Raw genomic sequence first — 21,926 nt, forward strand, 5'->3', positions numbered from 1 at the left:
AGTGTAGAGACTTGCCTGCTTGCAGTAGGAAGAGATGAGGCTGAACAGAAAAGGTGGACTGGAGTTTGGAAAACCTTGGGAATCATGGACAGGAGGCTGGTTTTTGTCCACAGCAGCTGGGAGCAGCCATTTAAGGATGAATGAAATCATGTCATGAGAAGAGAAGAGAATGAAAGACTTAGAAATAAAGGATAAAGGAGAATACAAGGGGGAAAGAAAAACAAAAGCATTTCCATATAGGGGCCAAATGCCACAAAGTTTAGCATTTTGGATTATGGGTTCAAATAAAAAAATATATATATACACACTTTAAAGTATAATAAAGTATATAGTTTATAGTTAAATAAAACATATATAGTTTAATAAACTATAAACTATATATATATTTCTCGTCATAGATTCTAATAGAGGAGACAAACTAAGTAAGTAAATGACTGGGATGTAAAACAAAAATTCATAAGACCTGGAAGAAGTACTGTAGAGATCAGAAAACAGAGGAGATTACTGTCAAGGACAAGGTCACAGCCTGCAATTGAAGATAAGCACGGCTCTGACAGAGGTGGGAGAAATGGAGAGTGATTTCAAGATAGGAGAGATGATGTAAATTGAGTGACAGAAGAGGACACTGTGAGGCACACGTAGGACATACCAGTGGCCCCACGTGGCCACGGTGTGAGGCGAGTGAGAGAGAAGGTCACGTGAGAGACCGTCCGGGGCGCTGGAGCTTGACGGTAGAGGAACTGGCGTGTGCTGCTTTGTTGGCAGGAATGGGGACTGTGGACCAGACGTGCTGTACCCACACAGGATGTTTGCCGCACTGGGTTCGCAGCCAGTTGGCCCACCCCCCTTCACTTGCCCCTGTCCTTGCGAGTTAGGGAACTGCTTGCTCAGAAGCCCACCTATGGGTGCAATGCACCCCAAGTCTCTTCCCTCTCTTACGATACCCATCTTGTTCCTGGCTGCTGGTAAACTTCAGGTGTCGTTACCGCCTCTGTCATGTTCTTCGGTGTTTTATTATGAGACCTCCTAAAAACACTGGGGGACGCTGAAGTCATCACCTCCTCACTAAATCTGGTCTCCCTCCTCCACTCTGCGGTTTCTGGCAGTAGTTCTACGATGCTTCCAGTCTCTGAGGCAGAAAAGGCAGAACTTGTGCCTGGCTCCCTCCTTGATGCCTTGGACCAGGATTTCATGGGCTTTACAACACATTCCTTAACACTATTTTCCAGAACAAGCACTTCGTTTCCACATAAATAACCTCATGCTTGGATTATTCCAGGGGCCTCCCAGCGTCTCCTCTGAGTTGCGTGGATCCCCCTCTGTCCCACTCTGTGCCACATGGAAACTGCTGTCTTGACTGTCTTACTTGTGTTCAGTTCCACCCAGCTTGAGTGCCTGCAGCATGCATGCCTGTGTGTTGGGTCAAGTTCAAACACTTCATTGTGTTGTCTAAGACAGGTCCCAGGAGAGTGGGCCTGAGTCAGTCACCAGCATTAGCTGTCACTCTACAGAAACATGATTTATGAGTGCCATCCCTTCAGGCAAGACGGCTGACCCAGAAAGAGCGAAAGTGTGGGCAGCTTAAACCTGAACAGGAGGAATTCTCAGCTCCCACTGTCTTTCTTCATTGGACGCCAGCCACTTCTTTTCTCAGTCTCCTTCGCCAGTTCCTCTCCCCGCCCCCTTTTTTTAAAACTGAGGTATAGTTGACATAGAACATTATATTATATTCAGGTGTACAAAGTAATGATTTAATATTTGCATGTATTGCAAAATGACCACCACAGTAAGTCCAGTTAACATCCATCACCACACCTAGTTACAAAATTCTGTTTTTACTGTGATGAGTACTTTTAAGATCTACTTTCAAATAAGCAGTACATAATTATTAACTATCGTCACCATGCTCTATGTTACATCCCTATATATAAATAACTATAAGTTATTTATTTTATAACTGGAAATTTGTACCTTTTGATCCCCTTCACGATTTCTCTTCTTCCACATGACCTCTTAAATGTTGCAAATTTTCTTGTCTACCCACACTCAGTCCTTTGGCGATTTCACGCAGTATCACATCTATACATGGTAACCCCTGTGTGCTGACGTATCAGAGGTAATGCCTCCAGCCTACATCACTTCCCTGAATCCCACCTTGATTTAGCATCTGCACCTGGGTGTCTAATAGATACCTCAACACTGACACATCAAAATTGAACTCGGCATCTCCCACACATGTGTACATGCTGAAACCCGCTCTTCCTATGCCTCCCCCACCTCAGCAGTGGCAACCCTTGACCTTTAGCCCCTTGCGTTCAGAAAAAGTCACAACTTTAAGAAGAAAACCAAGGATCTCATATAATAGTAATTAACTTATTTTCTATTTATTGTGATACATTTTCTTGGATTTCTACCTAGATATTTTGTCTGAAAATAATGATAATTTGGTTTCGTCATTTCAAACTGAGACACTTTCTTTCTTGCCCTGTTGTGTTGTTAGGACCTCCAATGTGTTTTTAATTAGAAAAAGCCATAAACGGGGTCACCCAGCTTCCTTTTCTTCCTTTAAAAGGAATGTTTCTAACGTTTCACCCTTTGGTAGGTAGATGCCCATTATCCAGCTAAGGAAGGTACTGTTTACTCCCAGTTTGCTGAAGCATTTTATCATGAACAGCTGATGAACTTGAACGATTATACGTTGTACTTCCTTTAATGAGTTACTGTGCTGAATCACACCGTGATTAATATTAAAAGATCCTTGTATCTCTGGAAAGAATACTACCCTGTCATTGTCAAATGTGTTGCTGATTTCTGAAAAAGCTGTGTGTCCTTTTTCTTTTAGGCTTTTGCATTTGTGTTCATGGATAAGACTGGGCCCTACTTTTTTTTTCATGTCTGACTTTGGTGTAAAATACTTCATTGTTTCTTCGCTCTTGTAAGTGTTAGGGAGCACTGGGGTTCAAGGAGACCAGGACGTGGGTGGTGTGGAGCTTGATCAGGTCTTAAATAGCATCTTCAGGATCTGGTTTCCACCCAGAGTTTAATTCAGTCCTTCTCTTTGTGTCGGCACAAGGGCCTGTATCTCCATTATGTAAAAAGCAAAATATCTTTACTCTTTGTCTACTTTATCAATTACTAAGGGAGTGCTTTACAAATATTTTATTATGTATACTATCTTTTTCAATTTTACCTTATCATTGTTTAAAATTTTTTCTGTAAATATTTTGAGTCTTTATTATTAGTTGCATACCAAGCTTCCTGGTAAATTGAACCTTTTATCATCACATAGTGACTCAATGTCCCTTAATAATGAATTTTTACTTGAAGCTGATTTCTCTGATATGGCTATAGTTATACTGGCCTTTTCTTAGCCTTCTTCTCATCTATCTGATTTACCCACTTTTACTCTCGGCTCTTTGGTGAGCTTCAATGTTTGGTGTGCCCTTTAAGCAACTCCAGCTGAATTTGTTTATTTGAATGCAATCGGGCTATCTTTATCTTTAAAATTAAGTGTTTAGAACAAGATAATTGACATGACAATTTTTTCCTAGGGTCTCACTTCGTGTTTTTCATTTTGTTTTAATCTTCTCTCTACCTGCCCACTGTCCTATACATGTTTTCTTACCTTAAATTTTAAATTGTCTCTTAAACTCTAGTTCTCATATCCAACCGAAAGGGGCATTTCTGTGTGTTGGGACTCCTTCTTTTGGCGTGCCTTCCGTCAGTTCAGGCCGTCGTGTTTTTGAGCTCCTCTCTACCAGCGCTTCCTGGGTTTCGCACAGTGTTCACGCTCTTGCCTACGTGTGACGTGCTTGGCTTCCCTTCCCACGTCTCCTTGCAGCGGCTCAGCCGCACTGCGGAGACTGCGGATTCCAGCGGCCAGCGCACACTGCTCCCTTTTCTTCCTGCTTTGGCCCCTCTTTGATCTTTGCCCTTTGCCCTTTGCCCTTTTCCAGTTCCATGTAGAGATTGTGAAGCTCTGGGGAGCATATGGAAATGTCTGTTTAGCACCCTTTTCAGCACCTACTTTCTTCCTGTGATACTGAGCTTTCATCTGAGTGTGTTTGTAAAGCAAAAAGCAAAAACTGCTGGTTGAAGTTGAGTTCACAGTGACACCTGACCTCACAGCAGTATAAACCACAGATGGACGGAGTCTTTCCATCCTTAATTTTGGCGATTAGCTTAAAAATTAGCATGTGATTAAATCCAATTGTTCATAGCCCTAAGCCATATCCTCCTGAAAATGTGTGCGGCAGATACTTCAGACAAAAGGAAACGGGCACGGGAGAACGAGGCTTGGTCCCCGCCTTGTCCACAGCATTGAACCTTTGGTAGGCCACCGCACCTGTGCGAACCTTCACCTCGGGCCTCAGCTGCCTCATCTCTAAAATACTCCGACAGGATGTACTCGTGATCTAGTGCTGCCAGATATGCTATCAAAAACTTAATGGCTACCACAACGAACATCGTTTTCTCCCAGTTTCTATGGTCAGAAGTCTGGCCTTTGTCTAGCTGGGTGCTTTGGGCTGGAAGTCTTTCAGAAGACAGAATCATGGCGTTCACTACGATTGTGGACGATCCTTTTCCAGCTTATTCATGTGACTGATGGCAGGATTCAGCTTGTCACGGACCGGTGGCGTGGGGACCTCAGCTCCTTGCCCTGCACGTGCCGCTTCTCGCAGGGCGAGCCTCCAGCTGAGCGAGCCGAGGAGAGCTGGCTAGCCGGCGGGCGCCGTCTTCCTGTGGTCCGATCTACTACGTTATTTTTGCTACATTCTGCGGTCACTCAGTCTAGCCACATGCCAGAGGAGAGGTTGCTTTGTCCTTTTCTGTATTTAACCTGGTTGCTTCTCCCGAATTAGTGGAGGTGAGAATGGATTGTCTTCATTTTAGTCTCCACTTGGCTCAGTCATTAACTGTGGTATGAGGAGGCCCCTTTCTCAGAGAAGAATTAGAAGCTATTGGCTTTCAAGGAACAATTACTTGCTACCTTGGGAGGAGACACTAAATAAATAACTAAATAGATGTCATATATTATATATGTCATATGTGTATATGTGCCATGTATATGTATAGCTACATATGGCAATATACACATTAAAAGTCAAAGCAAATGTCAGAGCAAATCGATTGTGAAGCTTCTGAAAAATCTGATTGCAGAGCTGTTTTCTTTTTAAAGCCAAAACCTATATAGGTGAAGCTCCCATTGTAATTTTGGGTTACTGGTGATATAACTATATTGCAGTTTAGAATACTTAAATTTCTCAGTGTTACTATATCGAGAGATATGGACTGTGTATGACCCCTATATTGTGATGTAATAACAGTAAGAAGGAAGGACATTTGCCAGAAGAACTTGTTCCGAGTACAAGTTCTGCATTAACTGGGACATAACAGTTTCTCTAAATGACAGTCCCTTTATTTGTAAAATGAAGTTAATGGTATTACACGCTCAAATGATAAGTGGTAGAGCTCTTGTCGCACATGGGGTCACGTTGACTAAATCTCTCACTGCAGGCCACGTGCGAGCTGCGTGGCTGCTGCTGGAGGCCTCAGGGAGCCATAAGCGTGCCCTGGTGCTACTACTCGAAGAGCCATGGCTACGAGCTGGTGGGCAGCGTGGCAGACACAGACGCAGGTGAGCCGGGCTGGGGCAGAGTCGGGGGTGGGGGTGGGCAAGGGGCAGGGGCAGGGGCAGGAGCTCCTGATGCCCCAGAGATCAGCTCTGCTTGCTCCGGGGGAGAGCCTGAGCGACAGCAAAGGTAGCTGTGCCCCTCTGCACGGCCTCACTCAGGCATGTGACGGGAGGTGGACTGGAATTTATTTTGGCGTCAAGGAAAAGTCCTTGGGTCTGGGGCCTTCAGAGACATACTCGACTCCTGGCCCTCCCCTTCTGTACCTTTGTAACCTTGTGCGAACATCGTGGCTTCTTTGGTTTCCAAGGTTCTAACTTTTAAAGAGAGGGGTTTGGACTCAGGAATCTGAAACTACTTACAACGCTAATATAATGTGGTTCTAATGATGGGAAAACAATTCCAAGTTTTACGACCTTTCAGCAAAGTTAACCAATGTCAGTGTGCACGGACTAAACATCCCCTCTTTCCCCTCCCACCCTAAAATGCAGAACATACTAATGACCATTCAGGGGATCACAGAGGGCGACTGTATACTTTGGGGAGGCTCTTAGCATAAAGAAAGAGACATACTCTCATCTGGAAGCTCTTGGCCTGTTGGGCTCTTCGAAGGTCTCCACTCTCACCTGGCTTACCTAACCGGGGAGATGGCATCAGTGTGTATATCACCTGTAATGTAATGTGAAAATAAACGGGACGGAATACAGTGTATATACACATTGAGGGCTGAGAGTGTGAAGGGCATGTGACTAACAGAGTTCCTGATGGGCTGGTAGAATGAGAGGTAGGCCTTCTGGGGGAGGTTTCCAGGCACACTCTGTACAAGAGAGGCATGGCTTCTGGATGAGGTCATGACAGTGTGTGGCTTCGGATTCTGGCCCAAGACTGTGTGACTGCGTGGTGGGGTCTGTGTCCTTCCCTTCCCTTCTTTCATCTTTTGTGAATGCACCCAGCTAGCCGAGTCACTCTTTTTCCCTCTCTGTTTTAGGATTCAGAGCCCAGTTGCAAAGGTTGCCTTCGCCGTCCCTGTTTGGAAAAGATGTCAACAATGTCCTTCTCACAGCGGAATATCAGACGCCTAATCGTTTCCACTTTAAGGTTGCAGTTGGTTTATTTTTTAAAAAATCTTTTTTGAGAGGTTCTCACTTCCTACCCGATGACTGCAGTTAATAGAAAAGAGAAAATTTTGCTAGTAGCAGTATATGTTTCTTCTGCCATTATTCTTACGTCACACCTGTGTGTCGAAGGCATCTCACTCCTCCCCCAGTGTGATGACTTCTGATATATATTACAGAGCTCACTGGCGAGCTTTGGCTTTCATTTATTTGCCCTCAATACCATGTGAAATGTAGTAGGGAAGGAAAACATGATCACTTCTTGGAAAATTCTAGAGTCCATCTCTGCAGACTTGGGTGCATATTTCTACCTAAAGACTAACGAATGCCCAAGTGTTCCATGTCTGAACTTGACAATGTAATGTGTGCATGCACCTTAGACAGAGTGCCCTTTGGACCCGAGATCCGGGACCTTGAACCCAGATATTGGGAAGCACCCGTGTGGGTAGTGAGGCTTCTGCTTTGGGAAAACAGACATTGTCACCTTGGGTTTCTTTTCCTTCATCTCCCTGGACAGTTCACTGACCAGAACAACGCCCGGTACGAAGTGCCCCATGAACATGTCCAGGCCTTCAAGGGAAACGCTGCTTCTCCCCTGGCCTATGAAGTCAAGGTCTCACAACAGCCGTTCAGCATCAAAGTGATCAGGAGAAGCAACAATCGTGTTCTGTACGTTTGGAAAACCCACCTGGGGGACAGGGTCGGAAGGGGGGGAGCTCCGCCAGCCCGAGGGAGGGGACGTACCAACACCATGCTTGAAGGTTGCCAGCACCCCGTGGGAGACCAGACTCTCCACCTCCTAATGCATATACTTCTTTTTCGGCTTGCCTTCCTCTTCCCTCCACCCCTTTTTATGCTATTACTATGCCCTTATTATAAGCCAGGCGCTGAGCCGTGCCATTCCCCCATGCCGTTTTCCTCCCATTTACTTAAATATGTTCATGCACCAGCAACTGTTCACAGAACACCTACTATAATTAAGAGCAGCATTCAGGTCATGTGATGGGGTGTCTGTGGGACAGACCTAAGAAATGTGCCTTATGGCATCTGCCCTCAAGGAGTCCTGATCTCTTGGCATCCATGGAAAAACACACAGGAGGACAAGTGGGGCCAGTTAAGTGGGGGTGTTGGGGCATCGACACAGAGAGACCACTCTTCTAAGCAGCTGTGCTCTCTCCACCCCGCTCGCCCACCCGTCGCTGTGATTTCTGTCGGTGTCCAGGTTGGACTCGAGCATCGGGCCCCTCCTGTTTGCCGACCAGTTCCTGCAGTTCTCCACCCGGCTGCCGAGCGCCAACGTGTATGGGCTGGGGGAACACGTGCACCGGCAGTACCGCCACGATATGAACTGGAAGACCTGGCCCATCTTCGCCAGGGACACCATTCCCAATGGGGTAAGCTTTCGGCATGGCCCGTCTGCACTGAACATGGCAGCCTCATTCTTGAAGGTCACTCCCAGCAGCACAGTGTAACAGTTAACAGTAAGATGCTGGGGGAGGCCTCCTGGGTCTGAATGCTGGCACTGCCAGTCCCCAGCTCTATGGGTCTGGGCAACCTACCTCTGTGTGTCTTCAGTTTTTCCTCTCTGAAATGGGGGCAAGGTACCCGCCCCCTAGGGCCGCGATGGGAATTGAATGACTTGGTGCTTATAGAGTCTCTGGATGCGTGTCTGCCACATAGAAAGTGCTCAGTTAGTGTCAACTACTTTTCATTGCATCTTCCTTCTGGACTAACGCGTTCCGGAGAGAACATTACTGATACGGACTCTGCACAATCTGTCCGTTATGATCTGCACATTTCAGGTTGACCTTTACTGATCACCGGCTCCTGGCCAGGTTTGTCAGCAAAATAGGGTAAAATGTCAACTAAAACACTGGATCAATCACTGTTAGTGTGAAGGATGTTGAAGGCAGTGAAAGAGGAGTTTTATGGTTGCCGTTGCTGTTGATTTCTTTTTTTCTGTTGCTCTTCTGTTTTGTTTTGCTTGGACTGCTAATTCGGGGCAGGGGTCTTTTCTAGGCTCCGCAGTGCAGGTCGTACTCTGCAGGTTTCCTGACTAAGCGGAACCAGTGGCTGGATGAAAAAGAGATCTTTGGAGTAATTTACTGACTATTCTCTATACATTATTACTATTTACCAAAAGAACTCTGAAAAAAAGTATAATTTACTCCATTTAACCGATGAGGAAACTGAGGCTCAGAAAACCCAAATAACCCCCTCAATGTAAAAAAAAAAGTTTGTCAGTCACAGAGATAAGATCTGATCGCTGGCCTTTTGAACTTGAAACCATGCTCCGCACTGTACGTACGCCCATCAGAAAAACAGAAAAGCTGTTGAGTCAGAGCAGCTTATCGGGGGATGGCTGGCGATGGGTCTTTAATGAGGAGCCCAGGTCCTGGCCACTCGAAGTATCCAGTGTGGGCCCCACTGTGTGAGAAACGTGAGCTCTCACCTGCCTCTTCCATCTACTGGGTTTGAATCCACATTTAACTTATATGATTTGTACACACACCACATTTTGAGAGCTGCTGTTCAAGAGCGGTGATTCACCATCACAACCACACGCTGGAATCACCTGGGGAAACGTAACAAACCATCCATACCTCCTTCCATCGCTGGGGATCCCGTTGTCATTGGGCTGGGACGCAGCCCGGCTTGGGAACTACTGTGTGATTCTGAAGTCTAGGAGACCAGCTCAGGTTCTAAACTCTCCTGTTGTGAAGACTAGAAGGGCAGACATCTCGAGGGGAGCTCCATCGAGCTGCACGGTAGGGAGGGGCCTGATTCACACCAAGGCCTGACAGAGCTTTTGCAGATGGGGTAGGTCAGATAAGAGAAGCCTCATTGAGAGGAGAGCTTTTTAGAGCTGTTGTTTCACAATTCTTGTTCTCCCACATCCTAACAGATAATCATGGGCTCTCCCATCCTTTCTAGTTCAGCGGTCACAGCCGGCTCGTTTAATCAGGGAACACTGGTTCACTAATGGGGACATCAACCAAATACCCAACTTAGGTTTTCAAAGCGCAGCTGCATCTTCTCGGACCATGAGTTTCATGTCAGTTACTCACTCACACGATCAGCACTGATTTCCTCAGTCACTTCTGGCCAAGCGGAGTTTAGCTTTCTGCATTGTGAATCTGTGGGTTTTCCTTATGTTTCTGCAGGATGGAACTAACCTGTATGGTGCCCAGACATTCTTCCTGTGCCTTGAAGATGCTAACGGATTTTCCTTCGGAGTGTTTCTGATGAACAGCAATGCCATGGGTAAAGGGCTAAAAGGATATTCATGAAAATAATGCATCAGAGGGGTCTTCAGTCCGTCTCTTGCAGCACGGTGGTAGAAGGGATGGAGACCTTTAGGAAAGGCTGAGCCATAGAATAAGGCCTTGTGTGTTGACCTGTGTTAGCCACGAGTAGGGCTTCTCCCCTAGCTTGTGTTTCTCCTGGATGCGTTTCCTCTGCTGGAATATTTTCTGTCACAGAGTTAAGACAGCAAACCTTTTCCTGTAACCTACTCAGGGGCAGTCTCTACCAGTTTATTCTTCTCCTTCCTTCGATGTCCATCCAGGAGAGGGTTGATGTAAGCCCTGGTGGGAACCAGCCCATTGCTCTGGGCCCGATTAGGGCAGTAGCCAGGCCTAACCAGGGATTTACAACTGAGCAGTGTCATATCAGACCCTCCGAGAGGAGCAGGGTCAAGTGGAGTGGCAAGGGTCATGCAGAGCAAGGTCAGACTGTTTAGGACCAAACAGTGTGACATCATAGGGGTCTAGCAATTGGCTAGCTTCCTCATCTTTGGAGGTTTTAAACTAGATCAGGGATTCTCAGCTGCTCTTTTCCTACCTGCACCGGCAACAACAGATCCTGGTGGCAATGAATCAATCACCACAAGCGAGGAAGAGATGTATCAGAATTTTCCAGGGTCCATAGTGGGCCTAGCATACTGATCCCCATCTTCTTCTCACCTGAGTATCAGTGGACCAGATCCATGACCCTCAGAGCATGGCCCACAGATGGGTCACAAGCCATTTCAGTTCTGCAGTAAGACGAGTGCAGAAATTGAGAGTAAGCATTATTGTAGCATCCAAGTGCACACACAGACCTTTTCCTAGTGGTTCATTTTCTTTTTTTTTTTTAAGATTTTATTTATTTTTTAGAGAGGAAAAGGAGGGAGAAAGAGAGAGAACGAGAGAGAGAGAGAAACATCAATGTGTGGTTGCTGGGGGTCATGGCCTGCAACCCAGACATATGCCCTGACTGGGAATCGAACCTGTGACACTTTGGTTCACAGCCCGTGCTCAATCCACTGAGCTATGCCAGCCAGGGCTCCTAGTGGTTCATTTTCATGTCACTTTACAGAAGTACCAGTTTGCAAAGAATTACAAATTTAAAAACTATGATCTGACTCTTCACTGCGGATTATTTGAGAATCACCTTAGATGATCTAAAGTGGTTCTAACACACCTAATAGAATGGTAGGTGATTCTGAGATACCTAGTAGTCTAAGAGGAGATTAAGATAACGTAAGGATTGCACAGTTTCAGGTCCATGAAAGGAACCACAAAATGGGATAGGTCTCGGGATCCGAGGCGCTCTGTGTGAGTTGTTTTTGTGGCCACGGAGTACATTTCAGTAGACTTGGAGGACTTTTTTTTTTTTTTTTTAATATATTTTATTGATTATGCTATTACAGTTGTCCCATTTCCCCCTTCACTCCCCTCCCCCCTGTGCCCCCTCTCCCACCCACCTTCCCCCCCTTTAGTCCATGTCCATATGTAATACTTATAAGTTCTTTAGCTTCTACATTTCCCGTACTATTCTTGCCCTCCCCCAATCTATTTTCAACCTACATTCTATGCTACTTATTCTCTATACCTTTTCCCCCTCTCTCCTCCTCCCACCCCTACTGCTAGCCCCCCCTTGTGCCCTCTATTTCTGTGGTTCTGTTCCTATTCTAGTTGTTTACTTAGTTTCTTTTGGTTTTGCTTTAGGTGTGGTTGTTAATAATTGTGAGTTTGCTGTCCTTTTACTATACATGTCTTTTCTTTATCTTCTTTTCTTAGATAAGTCCCTTTAGCATTTCATAAAGTAAGGGCTTGGTGATGATGAACTCCTTTAATTTGACCTTATCTGAAAAGCACTTTATCTTCTCTTCCATTCTAAATGAGAGCTTTGCTTGATAGAGCAATCTGGGATGTAGGTCCTTGTCTTTCATGACTTGGAATATTTCTTTCCAGCCCCTTCTTGCCTGTAAGGTCTTGGAGGACTTTTTATCCCTCGGTGCAAACCAAGAGCCTGGGGAGACCTCACTTCTGAGAGCTGCGATTGGGGCTTAGAGGGATTCTGAGTTTGTATCATCCTCTCTGACTGTGTTTTCAGTTCATCGGCTCTTGCATGATGTGAGTTTTATTGAGGCTACCACCCCCTTGTGTCCAGTTGGGTCATATTCCTGCAATAACGGTGGAGTGCAGGGTAGACACAGTGCATTATGTAGTTGTGAATGTCAAAGAAAACATCTTTGTCCTCCACCCACTTAAGTTCAGTGTTTGATGGGCTGTGAATCAAATGGACAAAGGACAGCTTAGCAGGAGGAAAGACAGTTTATTTACACACGTAACACACATACACACAAGAATGCTCAGGGAAGGGCACCTGAAAGAGGTGGTTAAATCTGGGGCTTCCATATAGCATCCTAATAGGTAAAAGGGAGGGGGAGGAAAGCACGATGATGAAACAAATAAATGGCTTCTTAGGGGAGGTGGGAGGGGTGAAAGGCACTTATGGGGAAGCAAATGAGCCCTGGGGAGAACCATTGGGAGGTATGATCCTCGTGTGACAGTGTCTGCTTGGATGTGGTGCTAATTCCTTGTCTCAGAAAAGATTAGGGTCCCTCCAGGGGAGGGGGTTTACGGCAGCTAAGTACTTAAAGAGGCTCTGCTTTTAGGTTGATAAGAGATTTCAGAAACTTGAATGTCTTCAGCCTAAAATAAATGTTACGCTATAATGGCTTGTTCTGGACACCTTCATGAAACTGGCTGCTTTTCTCACGGCAGCCCGGGGCCTGACGCAGGGGCTGAGACCCTCCGGTCACCGGTGATCAAAATCGGTCACGGAACCAAGGCGTGGACTCCTGTGTGCCGGGAGGGTGGACGTTGGTGACCGGAGCCTGTCCCTGTGTGTGCAAAATCCGAGGGTCACTTTATCCGTGTTCGGATGACTGTCAGCCTCTGGTCTAGAGCTTTGTGATTATGACTCTGGGATAAATCCTAATTTTTATTTTCTTCCTTTTGAATCTGTCAAGAGGTCACCCTCCAGCCCACACCAGCCATCACCTACCGCACCGTCGGGGGCATTCTGGACTTCTATGTGTTCCTGGGAGACACCCCGGAGCAAGTGGTGCAGGAGTACCTGGAGGTGAGGAAATCCTCAATAGCACAAAGGGAAGCACGTTTGATAGGCAAGTGTGACTCATGAAAATCTGCTGTTATAAGTAGCTATTGTAAATCTGTTATTACAAATTGACCCTACCCTCAATGATGGGTGCAGGGACCAGGAAAATAGACTAACATAGCCTGACATCAAAGAAAAAGGGTGTTGGAAAATGGAGTGTTTTGCACCACTAAACCAAAGCTTAGTAAAGGTTTTGTTAAAAATGGGGCATTTGCTAACTTTTATTTCAAATACTTCTTTCAGCTCGTTGGCCGGCCAGCCCTGCCCGCCTACTGGACACTTGGATTCCATCTCAGTCGCTATGACTACGGCACCCTGGACAACATGAAGGAGGTCGTGCAGAGAAACCGAGCGGCACAGCTCCCCTATGTAAGCAAGGCTTTAAAAAATCTTCCTAAATAAGTGTTCCCTTGGGGAATAAGACTAATGGTTTATACTTTCTCCCCCTGAGTTTTTTTTAATGTACTGTAAAGATTTTTAAGTATTTAGCCCTGGCTGGTGTGGCTCAGTGGATGGAGTGCCGGCCTGCAAACCAAACGGTTGCTGGTTCTATTCCCAGTCAGGGCAGGTGCCTGGATTGTGGGACAGGTCCCCAGTAGGGGGCACGTGAGAGCCAGCCACACATTGATGTTTCTCTCCCTCTCTTTCTCCTTTCCTTTCCCTCTGTCTAAAAAAAAAAACATGAATAAATAAAATCTTTAAAAAGAGATTTTTATGCATTTAGAATGGTAGACTTTTTTTGGATAGGTCTGCCATCCTTCAAGGAACTTGTTCCTTTTAGTAGGAAATAGTACTAGGAGGCAACAATTATGGGGTTAGGAGATAACCTGTTTTCGTCTATATTTTTTCTTATCACATTTTTTATTGGTAAAAATTTTTATGCTTACTGTATTAACTATACTTCATATAATGCACTTTGTTTACATAATACATGTCATTTTCAAGACTTTTCCTAATTTAAGTGAGCTAAAAGATACAGGACATACATGTCATGAAATATGTTTATGTTTAAGTGCTTAAATTTGAATGTGTCTATTGTGTACTGTGGAGTGAGGTTTTTACAAGCGATGCAAACAGAAAAACCCAGTAGTCTCAGGAGTAACCCTCTTCTCTCCCATCCCAGCTCACCGGAGGCAGGTACGTGGGTTCTAGAGCAAGAGTCAGCTTCATTCTGGGCTCCACTCTGTTCGCACAGGTTCAGTTAGGAAAGAGTAATCACCAAAGACGACTTGAAGTAGAGGAGCAGCCCTACAGAATGCAGGGTGATGACACGAGGGGGAAGACAGCCCTTTCTTCCCTTCATCCTGGGGATGGGGTAGAATTAGGGGAACGGCTATGTTTTTGGTATCCGCTGTGATTGGTTGTCATTGTTATGGTCTGTTTGTTAGATTGGTTTTGAATGCCAAAGGCCAAGCCACAAGGTAGGGTGGGGCAGCGAATTTGATTCATGGGCAGGGCCAGGTCTTAGAGAAATAATGGGTCCTTTGTTTTGAAATTAACACTGGAAGAAGGAGCCCTTAGGTGCCAGGGACTGATTAAGAGCCCTGTTGAGAGCCCAGCACAGGGTCACTGGGTACCCTGAATAGGAACACTAATAGCGGGGCCGACTCACGTGACAGGAAGTTCCTGGGCACTCAGGTGTGCACCTGTGCGTTCTTTCAGGATGTCCAGCACGCTGATATCGATTACATGGATGGGAGGAAGGACTTCACTTACAACCCAGTGGAGTTCAGAGGCTTTCCGGAGTTTGCTCAGGAGTTGCACAGGAATGGACAGAAACTGGTCATCATCGTGGTATGTGCCATCCTCATGTCCCCTCCAGCCCGGGGGCTGCTCTTCCTTGTCATTACACCCAGCTCCGTTCCCTTGGCCCCCAGTTCCCAATCTCCTTATAGTGCCTCTAGCTTAAAGACCGGTCCTTCATTGTGTTTTTCCCCTTCTCAGGATCCAGCCATCTCCAACAACTCTTCCTCCAGCAAACCCTACGGCCCCTATGACAGGGGCTCAGCTATGAAGATATGGGTCAATGCCTCAGACGGAGTGACTCCACTCATTGGGGAGGTAACTTATGGGGAAACTGAGGGCTGAAGGAGGGGCTGTGGCTGTGTGTGTGTGTGTGTGTGTGTGTGTGTGTGTGTGTGATGGTTCTGTTTCACCTTTTCAGGTGCTGTATCTATCCTGGGGCTACACCTTCCCTGTCCTTTCATCCCCCAACACTTACCAGCCATCCCAGCTGGCTCCTACGTTCCCTGCACAGTCAAGCCCCTTTGCACAACAGCTCCCGAATGGAACATCCACTTCCTCACCCCACACCATTCACTCGTCACCTGACTGCGGTCTACTTTCTCCCCGCCACCCATCGCTTTACTGACGCTGCGCCTAACTGGCAAATCCCATGGAGCTCTTTCTTTCCTTTTCTTACTCAGTGTCTCCATAGTATTTGACAGTAAAGAAGTCTGACTGTTTCTTTCTCAAACTTTCCTTTGTCCTTGTCTTCCATGAAGCTGTTATCTGCTGGTTCACTCCAGCCCACCACCGACCCGAGTACGCAGTGTCTGAGAGGAGTGGGTGGGAAAGAGAGAAGTCACTGGTGGTTAGAGCCCATGATGTGTGACCGACCAGCTGAAACTGACGCAGCCTCCCCCTCAACGCACCACTCCTAGAACTCGGAGTAGAGGAAGTGGGAGGGAATGGTGAACCAGAGTTGAGGGTTAGCAAGGACATAACCAGTTCTTAAAATTAGTTTTTCCTCAAGTGATGGACCCCTCCTGACCCTTATTTTGGGTACTCATAGTGCTTCCTGTTCCTGACAGGGACCTGTGCTCGGGCACCTCTGTTGCCATGGTCATATCAGGATTGTTTTTCAAAGTCCTCTCTTTTACTCTGTGTTCACGTTATTCAATCTGAGTGTTTTTCCTTCTTCTCCCTCAGGTCTGGCCTGGAAAAACTGTGTTTCCTGATTACACCAACCCCGAGTGCACTGTCTGGTGGGCAAAGGAATTTGAGCTTTTCCACAACCAAGTGGAGTTTGATGGAATCTGGATTGTGAGTTGTCAGTGTTTAGATTATTAGGGGACTGACATTCAGACTGTGTGTATCCATATCGCTGGGTCGTGGAGCAGAGGGGGAGTGGAAGGAGAGGAAAGCAAGTGTGGCAATAAGAGAGTGTTCCCTGTTTGGTGTGAGTCACGTGCCATCGAGTCCGCTCTGAACCCTGGAGACCCTGTAAATGACCGATGGCCTCATGTCCTGGCCTCAGCAGCCCTGCTCCACCCCTGAGACTCATGTCTGTGGTGTTTCATGGAGTCCATCCATCTCCTACTTGGCTTCCTATTTTCCTGCTGCCTTCTGTTTTTCCCAGCATTCTTGTCTTTTCTAAAGAACCCTGGATTCTCATGATGTGTCTGAAATAGGACAGCTTCAGTTCTGTCATTTTTGCCTCCAGCGATGTTCCAGGCTTCCTGTGCTCTACAACCCCCTTGTTTGTCTTTCTGCTGGTCCAAGGTGTCCGCCTTCTCTACCGCCCACTTTCTCAACCAGACATAGTAATTGCACCCATGCGCATGTGAATGAGCTTCGCCTTGGTCTCTAATGACACTCATTCTTGCTCATGATAGTCTTTCCTAACTCTTCCATTGCCGCCCTCTGCATCTCAGCCTTCTCTTGATTTTGTGGCTGCTGTCTCCATTTAAACTGATGACTGAACCAAGGTAAGCAAAATCTTCAACAAGTTCAATGCCTTCATTGTCTGTTCAAGTTGTGTATTTCTTTTGTGGTCACGATTTTTAACTACTCAATGTCCAAATTCCCTCTTTTCCTATTCGAATAGTCATACCAAAACAGGTAGCTTAGAATCAAAATGAGATTATTAGAACCGGAAGTAATCAGTACCCAGCCCCCTCCCCGCCCCCTGCCCCCTCTAACACTCCTTTCACAAATGAATGAATTGAAACAGAAGTACTCACAGGTCATATACTCCTTATATTGTCACAAGTGCACAAAGTGTTCAATTACCCATTCAAAGCCCTTCCCTTTGGAGATACTGGGCACACTAGTCAGAGTCAGAGTACCCAGGTGCTGTGACTACAGGCAGGGCAAATATCTCACATATTGCCAAATGAAAACAAATGCAAAGCAGCAGATGTTTAGCCAAATTGAGGGACCTCTAAAATTGAACTTTTTCTCTGTTTATAAGAGAAATATAGACAATGCAAACCATATAGAGAGCTAAAAAGATGAAAGCAAAGTCTTCTAAAATGATGTCACCCAAAGGCATGCTTTGCTATGTATCTTCCAGGCCCTCGTGTGCACAGCCATTGGCACACTCTTGCTCGCTCACTCTCTCTGCTTACATACATGTTTGTGTGTGTGTGTGTGTGTGTTTGTGTGTGTATGTTCATAGGTGTATTTGGATATACAGAGAACATGTAAGTTGACCTATATTGAATCATATAAGTGAAATCGTTTTTCAGCTAACGTGTTGGAAATTTTTCACTGTCAGTGATTACAAACATCTAAGTTTTGAAGGGATTTTTAAGAACTGTCTTCATGAAATCTTCAATGTATAGAAAAGAGAGGAATTTCTGTTTCTATCCATGTACCTAAGAACCTCTGAAAAACATCCGGGATCATTTTTTCTGATTCCTCAAAAAAGACACCATTAGTATAACATAAGCTGACTTGTTATCGTTTATTAATAACTTTTGCTCTCGGTCATGCAGGATATGAATGAGGTCTCCAACTTCGTCGATGGTTCAGTTTCAGGATGTTCGACAAGCAATCTAAATTACCCCCCATTCACTCCCAGTAAGTCTTGCTGGTTAGTCTGACTAAAGTGGCAATGCACATTCGGTATTTTAAATTCATAAGGACATGTATGAGCAACTCGGCACGGGAGTTTGTATATAAGGGCACGTATGGAAAGGAGAATGTGGGTAATATATAAAGAAAACTAAGAAAGAAAATCAAAACACTCCATGCTTTCCTAAATGAGGAATCAGTTCAAAGGGAGCGATCTATTCCTGCTACGTACAGTCCGAGCTGTTTCTAGAGAAAGTTCTAGAGAAGCTGTGCTGCAGAAGCCAGTGGCTAGTGGTTAGTCTGTGTGGCTCTGGAGTCTCCCCCGCACATCAGGATTTACCGGACAAAGACCAGGTAATGAGGCTTGGTCTTTAGACGAGGGTCAGGTCTGGCGATATCAAGAGTGTGAAGAACGGACCTGAACCATAGGCTAAAGGAAGCCAGAAGCCGTGGCTTAGGAGGTCAGGTTCAAAGTCAGTGAATATGATGCAAAAGAGCTCTCATTGTGTTTGGAACAGCACTGCCCCTCAGGGTGTGGCCCTGAAATCACAGCAGTTACTGTAGGCTACAGAACTAGAGCTAGAGGCTCTCTGGCCAACTGTATCTTCATCCAGAAAGGAATGAGCTGCTAGAACTATAGCCTTTTATGATGACTTCCAGTCTGGTGGGAAATAGGGAATTGGAGCACCTGGGTCAGAACCAGAGTTGAAGGACTTGGATGAGAGGTGAAGCAGCTCACACTTTATTCTTCTTATGAGAGAATCCTTTTACGTTTTCATAAAAGGGAAATGTGATAGACAAATGGTTTGGAAGTATTCACCTGGCATTAATATGCAGTATGGATTAGAAAGATCAATAGGCCAGAAGTCAATAAGCCCTTAAGAACCCTTTGCAATAGTCAACAGCCAAAGGTCATTTTGGTTCTGAACCAGCGTGGTGCAATCGGGGCAGAAAAGAATCCACGCGTGGAAGAGAGATTGGGCAATCGCCCTTTATAATATTGGGTTAGTGGAGAGAAGGGGTGAGAAATTAATTTTTACTTTCATCCAGTATTGATACCTTTGAACCCGTTAACTTTGCTGAGTTTGAAGAATTCAGACTGAATCTCAAATCTGTCTGGATCCCCTTGCTTCCAAATGCCTGCCTCTAGTCACAGGAGCACCGGGAAGGGGGAATGTGGTGGGCTGGCACGATTTCTTTGTACATCAGAGAAACTGCCCCAAATCTAGAGCCCTCTGGCAGTAAGGAAGCCATGTGATCATTCACAGGGTGGCCCCAATAAAGGCTTGCCTGGGGAGCAGACCCCTCAGGGTCTGTGACGGTCACAGAGCAGGGGACGTGCACCTTCAGGGCTGATCCTGCTTTTTCCCAGGAATCCTGGACGGGTACCTGTTCTGCAAGACCCTCTGCATGGATGCAGCGCAGCACTGGGGCAAGCAGTACGATGTCCACAACCTGTACGGCTACTCCATGGCCATCGCCACAGCAGAGTAAGGCCGCTGTTGCTAGGGACTTACTGCATGGCGAATGGCTGATCTAGCTGGATGTGAGGCGCCAGTGTGTTACTTGTAAGAATTTCATAAAGAGGGGTATGGTTATCATTACCGAATGATGAAGAAACTACGTAGCACCACGGAAAGAAGGAGTCCAAAAATATTTATGGAATGTATGAAATGGAAGAATGAATGAGTAAATAAATAAATGGAAGGATGGAAGAAAGAAAGAGATGTCATTGATGAAGGTCAAACAACTAATAAATAGTAAAAGCAGAACTTAAGCTCATTTCTGCAAGAGTCCTAGGCCCGTGTATCTTCTTCTTTGCCACACTGTACTGACAAAGTAATTCCACCTTCATGTGCTTTGGGGCTTCAGCTGCCAGCCCAGCATCCTCCTACAGAGCTGTGCCGGCCTTGTGCATGGACTCGAACTCTGTAGTGGGGAGAAGGCATCGGGAATTTATTGTAGTTACTGCAGCTGTGACCAAAGGTGGTCAGACCCGAACCACGTTCATTCATTAGCAAAGTCATGGTATCGTTTCAGCCTTCTTGAAAGTTGTTGCATATAATAGACTTCTTACTTAAAAAATATAGATAATGTATTATTTATATTTACTTAAAAATTCCCACATAAGCATATAATTTTTAAGTGTCTTTTGTTATTATGAAATTGTGACCAAAGGGATTTTACTAAAAAACAATGTAAGTTCCAAGAGGGGATTCATAAGTTCATTTTTGTATATATGTCTAAAATATCACACCCCAGGAAAGACCAAGGCACAGATGGAGCAAAAGTAGCGCTACAGTTGTTTCTTTGGAAATAATACAATAATGAATAAGTAGTAATACAAGAGTAAACTGTGTTTTGTGTACTCACAACTGTAAACCTACTTTTGCCCACCCTGTATATATACAGCTATGTAAATTTAAACTTCACCTTTGTTCCTTAAAAATTGTATACCTCTAGGTACTAGCCTTCTCAATCTGATAAGTCTTGAAGATTATGGAGTTATTGATGTACATAAAAAAAACTTAAAGTAAAAGAAAACATAAATACACTTACTGGTGCAGCCTGCCCCCATCAGCAACCCTACCCCATGGACGGAGAACTAGAGGGGGGGGATGGGGGCGGTTGTTGACTTCCAAGGTCCCTGGTGGACGTTGGTAGGCTGAGACACACTTAAGGTCGCACGTGGACTCCCAGGCCTCTCTCTCCTTCTCTAGGGCTGTCAAGGCTGTGTTCCCTAGTAAGAGAAGCTTCATCCTAACCCGTTCCACCTTTGCGGGATCTGGCAAGTTTGCAGCCCATTGGCTGGGAGACAACACGGCCACCTGGAATGACCTTCAGTGGTCCATCCCTGGCATGCTCGAGTTCAACCTTTTTGGGATCCCAATGGTGAGTCCCCATCCCAAGGTCTCTTATGGACCCCAGTCCCAGAAAGCCTTGTTCTAGAAAGTTTTCAAGTCAAGGCTCCCCTTGCCTACTCTCTGGGGCCCAGGGACTTCATGTCTTGAGAGCATGGGTTTCAGCTACATCAGTGTGGCTCTGATACCACGACATTCTTCCTCTATTGCCTTACAAAGATAGAAAGTTTGACCTTGAGGGGTTATCACTGGAACATTTTTTTCTATTAAAGTATAACATACACACAAAAAAGTGTCCATATGCTTAAGTATACAGTGGATGAATCTCACACACTGAACACATCCATGTATACAGCACCCAGAGGAGGACACATAGCATTACCAGCACCCTAACAGTGGCTGTCTCATCTTGTAGTTCAATTCAACATATGTACTTGTTGAGCTCCTACTATGTGTCCTGAGTTAGGTATGCTTGGTGAGGGTGGAGAAAACCGTAAGTATAGTAACAGAAACTCTTCTCTTTCCCCAAAGAGTTTATAATTTAGCAAGAGGAGGCATATAAAGAAACACACAATTATGACAAATGAGGGCAAGCGTGTCGGCAGGGACACGTGTCAGCTGCTAAGGGAGATCCTGTGACAGGGACTTATTAGCTCCGATAAGATGACAAGGGACAAAGCGGGTCAGGGGAGGGAGTCAACAGGAACTTCATGGAAAAGACAGCACTTGAGTTTAACCTTGAAAAGTGGGTACGTCGTTTATTCTGACTCGTGGGGGGAGGTCATTTTAATATTGAGAAATAAATATGAGCCAAAGCAGTAAAAAGGGGGGACCGATGGGTCTGTGCAGGCGGGTGTGTGAAACTGGAGTGGGGAGTGACGCTGAAAGGTGGGTTGGGGCCAGGTTTTGGGGGGGCTAATAGGATCAGCTGCGAGGAGACCCTGGCAGTTTTGAATACGTGAGCGACAGCATCAGATTGAGGCTTTGGGAAATTAATTCTGACCGTGGTGTGGTCAAACTAATAGTATCGGCAGTACTTCTAGTAACCAGTCATCAAAAAGCTATTG

General features: G+C 45.6%; 1 protein-coding gene across 1 annotated transcript in view; it reads left to right on the forward strand.

The window, feature by feature from the left end:
- The window catches only part of MGAM (maltase-glucoamylase), a 76,412-nt gene that overhangs the window by 12,090 nt on the left and 42,396 nt on the right, over positions 1-21,926 (forward strand). Inside the window, exons 4-16 of the mRNA XM_036010973.1 lie at positions 5,518-5,638; positions 6,622-6,731; positions 7,266-7,417; positions 7,971-8,142; positions 9,913-10,012; positions 13,050-13,162; positions 13,442-13,567; positions 14,861-14,992; positions 15,143-15,259; positions 16,130-16,243; positions 17,920-18,004; positions 19,371-19,488; positions 20,719-20,890. Coding sequence (XP_035866866.1) covers positions 5,518-5,638; positions 6,622-6,731; positions 7,266-7,417; positions 7,971-8,142; positions 9,913-10,012; positions 13,050-13,162; positions 13,442-13,567; positions 14,861-14,992; positions 15,143-15,259; positions 16,130-16,243; positions 17,920-18,004; positions 19,371-19,488; positions 20,719-20,890 — 1,632 coding nt within the window. The remainder of the gene's footprint in view (positions 1-5,517; positions 5,639-6,621; positions 6,732-7,265; positions 7,418-7,970; positions 8,143-9,912; positions 10,013-13,049; positions 13,163-13,441; positions 13,568-14,860; positions 14,993-15,142; positions 15,260-16,129; positions 16,244-17,919; positions 18,005-19,370; positions 19,489-20,718; positions 20,891-21,926) is intronic.

Source organism: Phyllostomus discolor, chromosome 10, assembly GCF_004126475.2.
Source record: "Phyllostomus discolor isolate MPI-MPIP mPhyDis1 chromosome 10, mPhyDis1.pri.v3, whole genome shotgun sequence".
NCBI lineage: Eukaryota > Metazoa > Chordata > Mammalia > Chiroptera > Phyllostomidae > Phyllostomus > Phyllostomus discolor.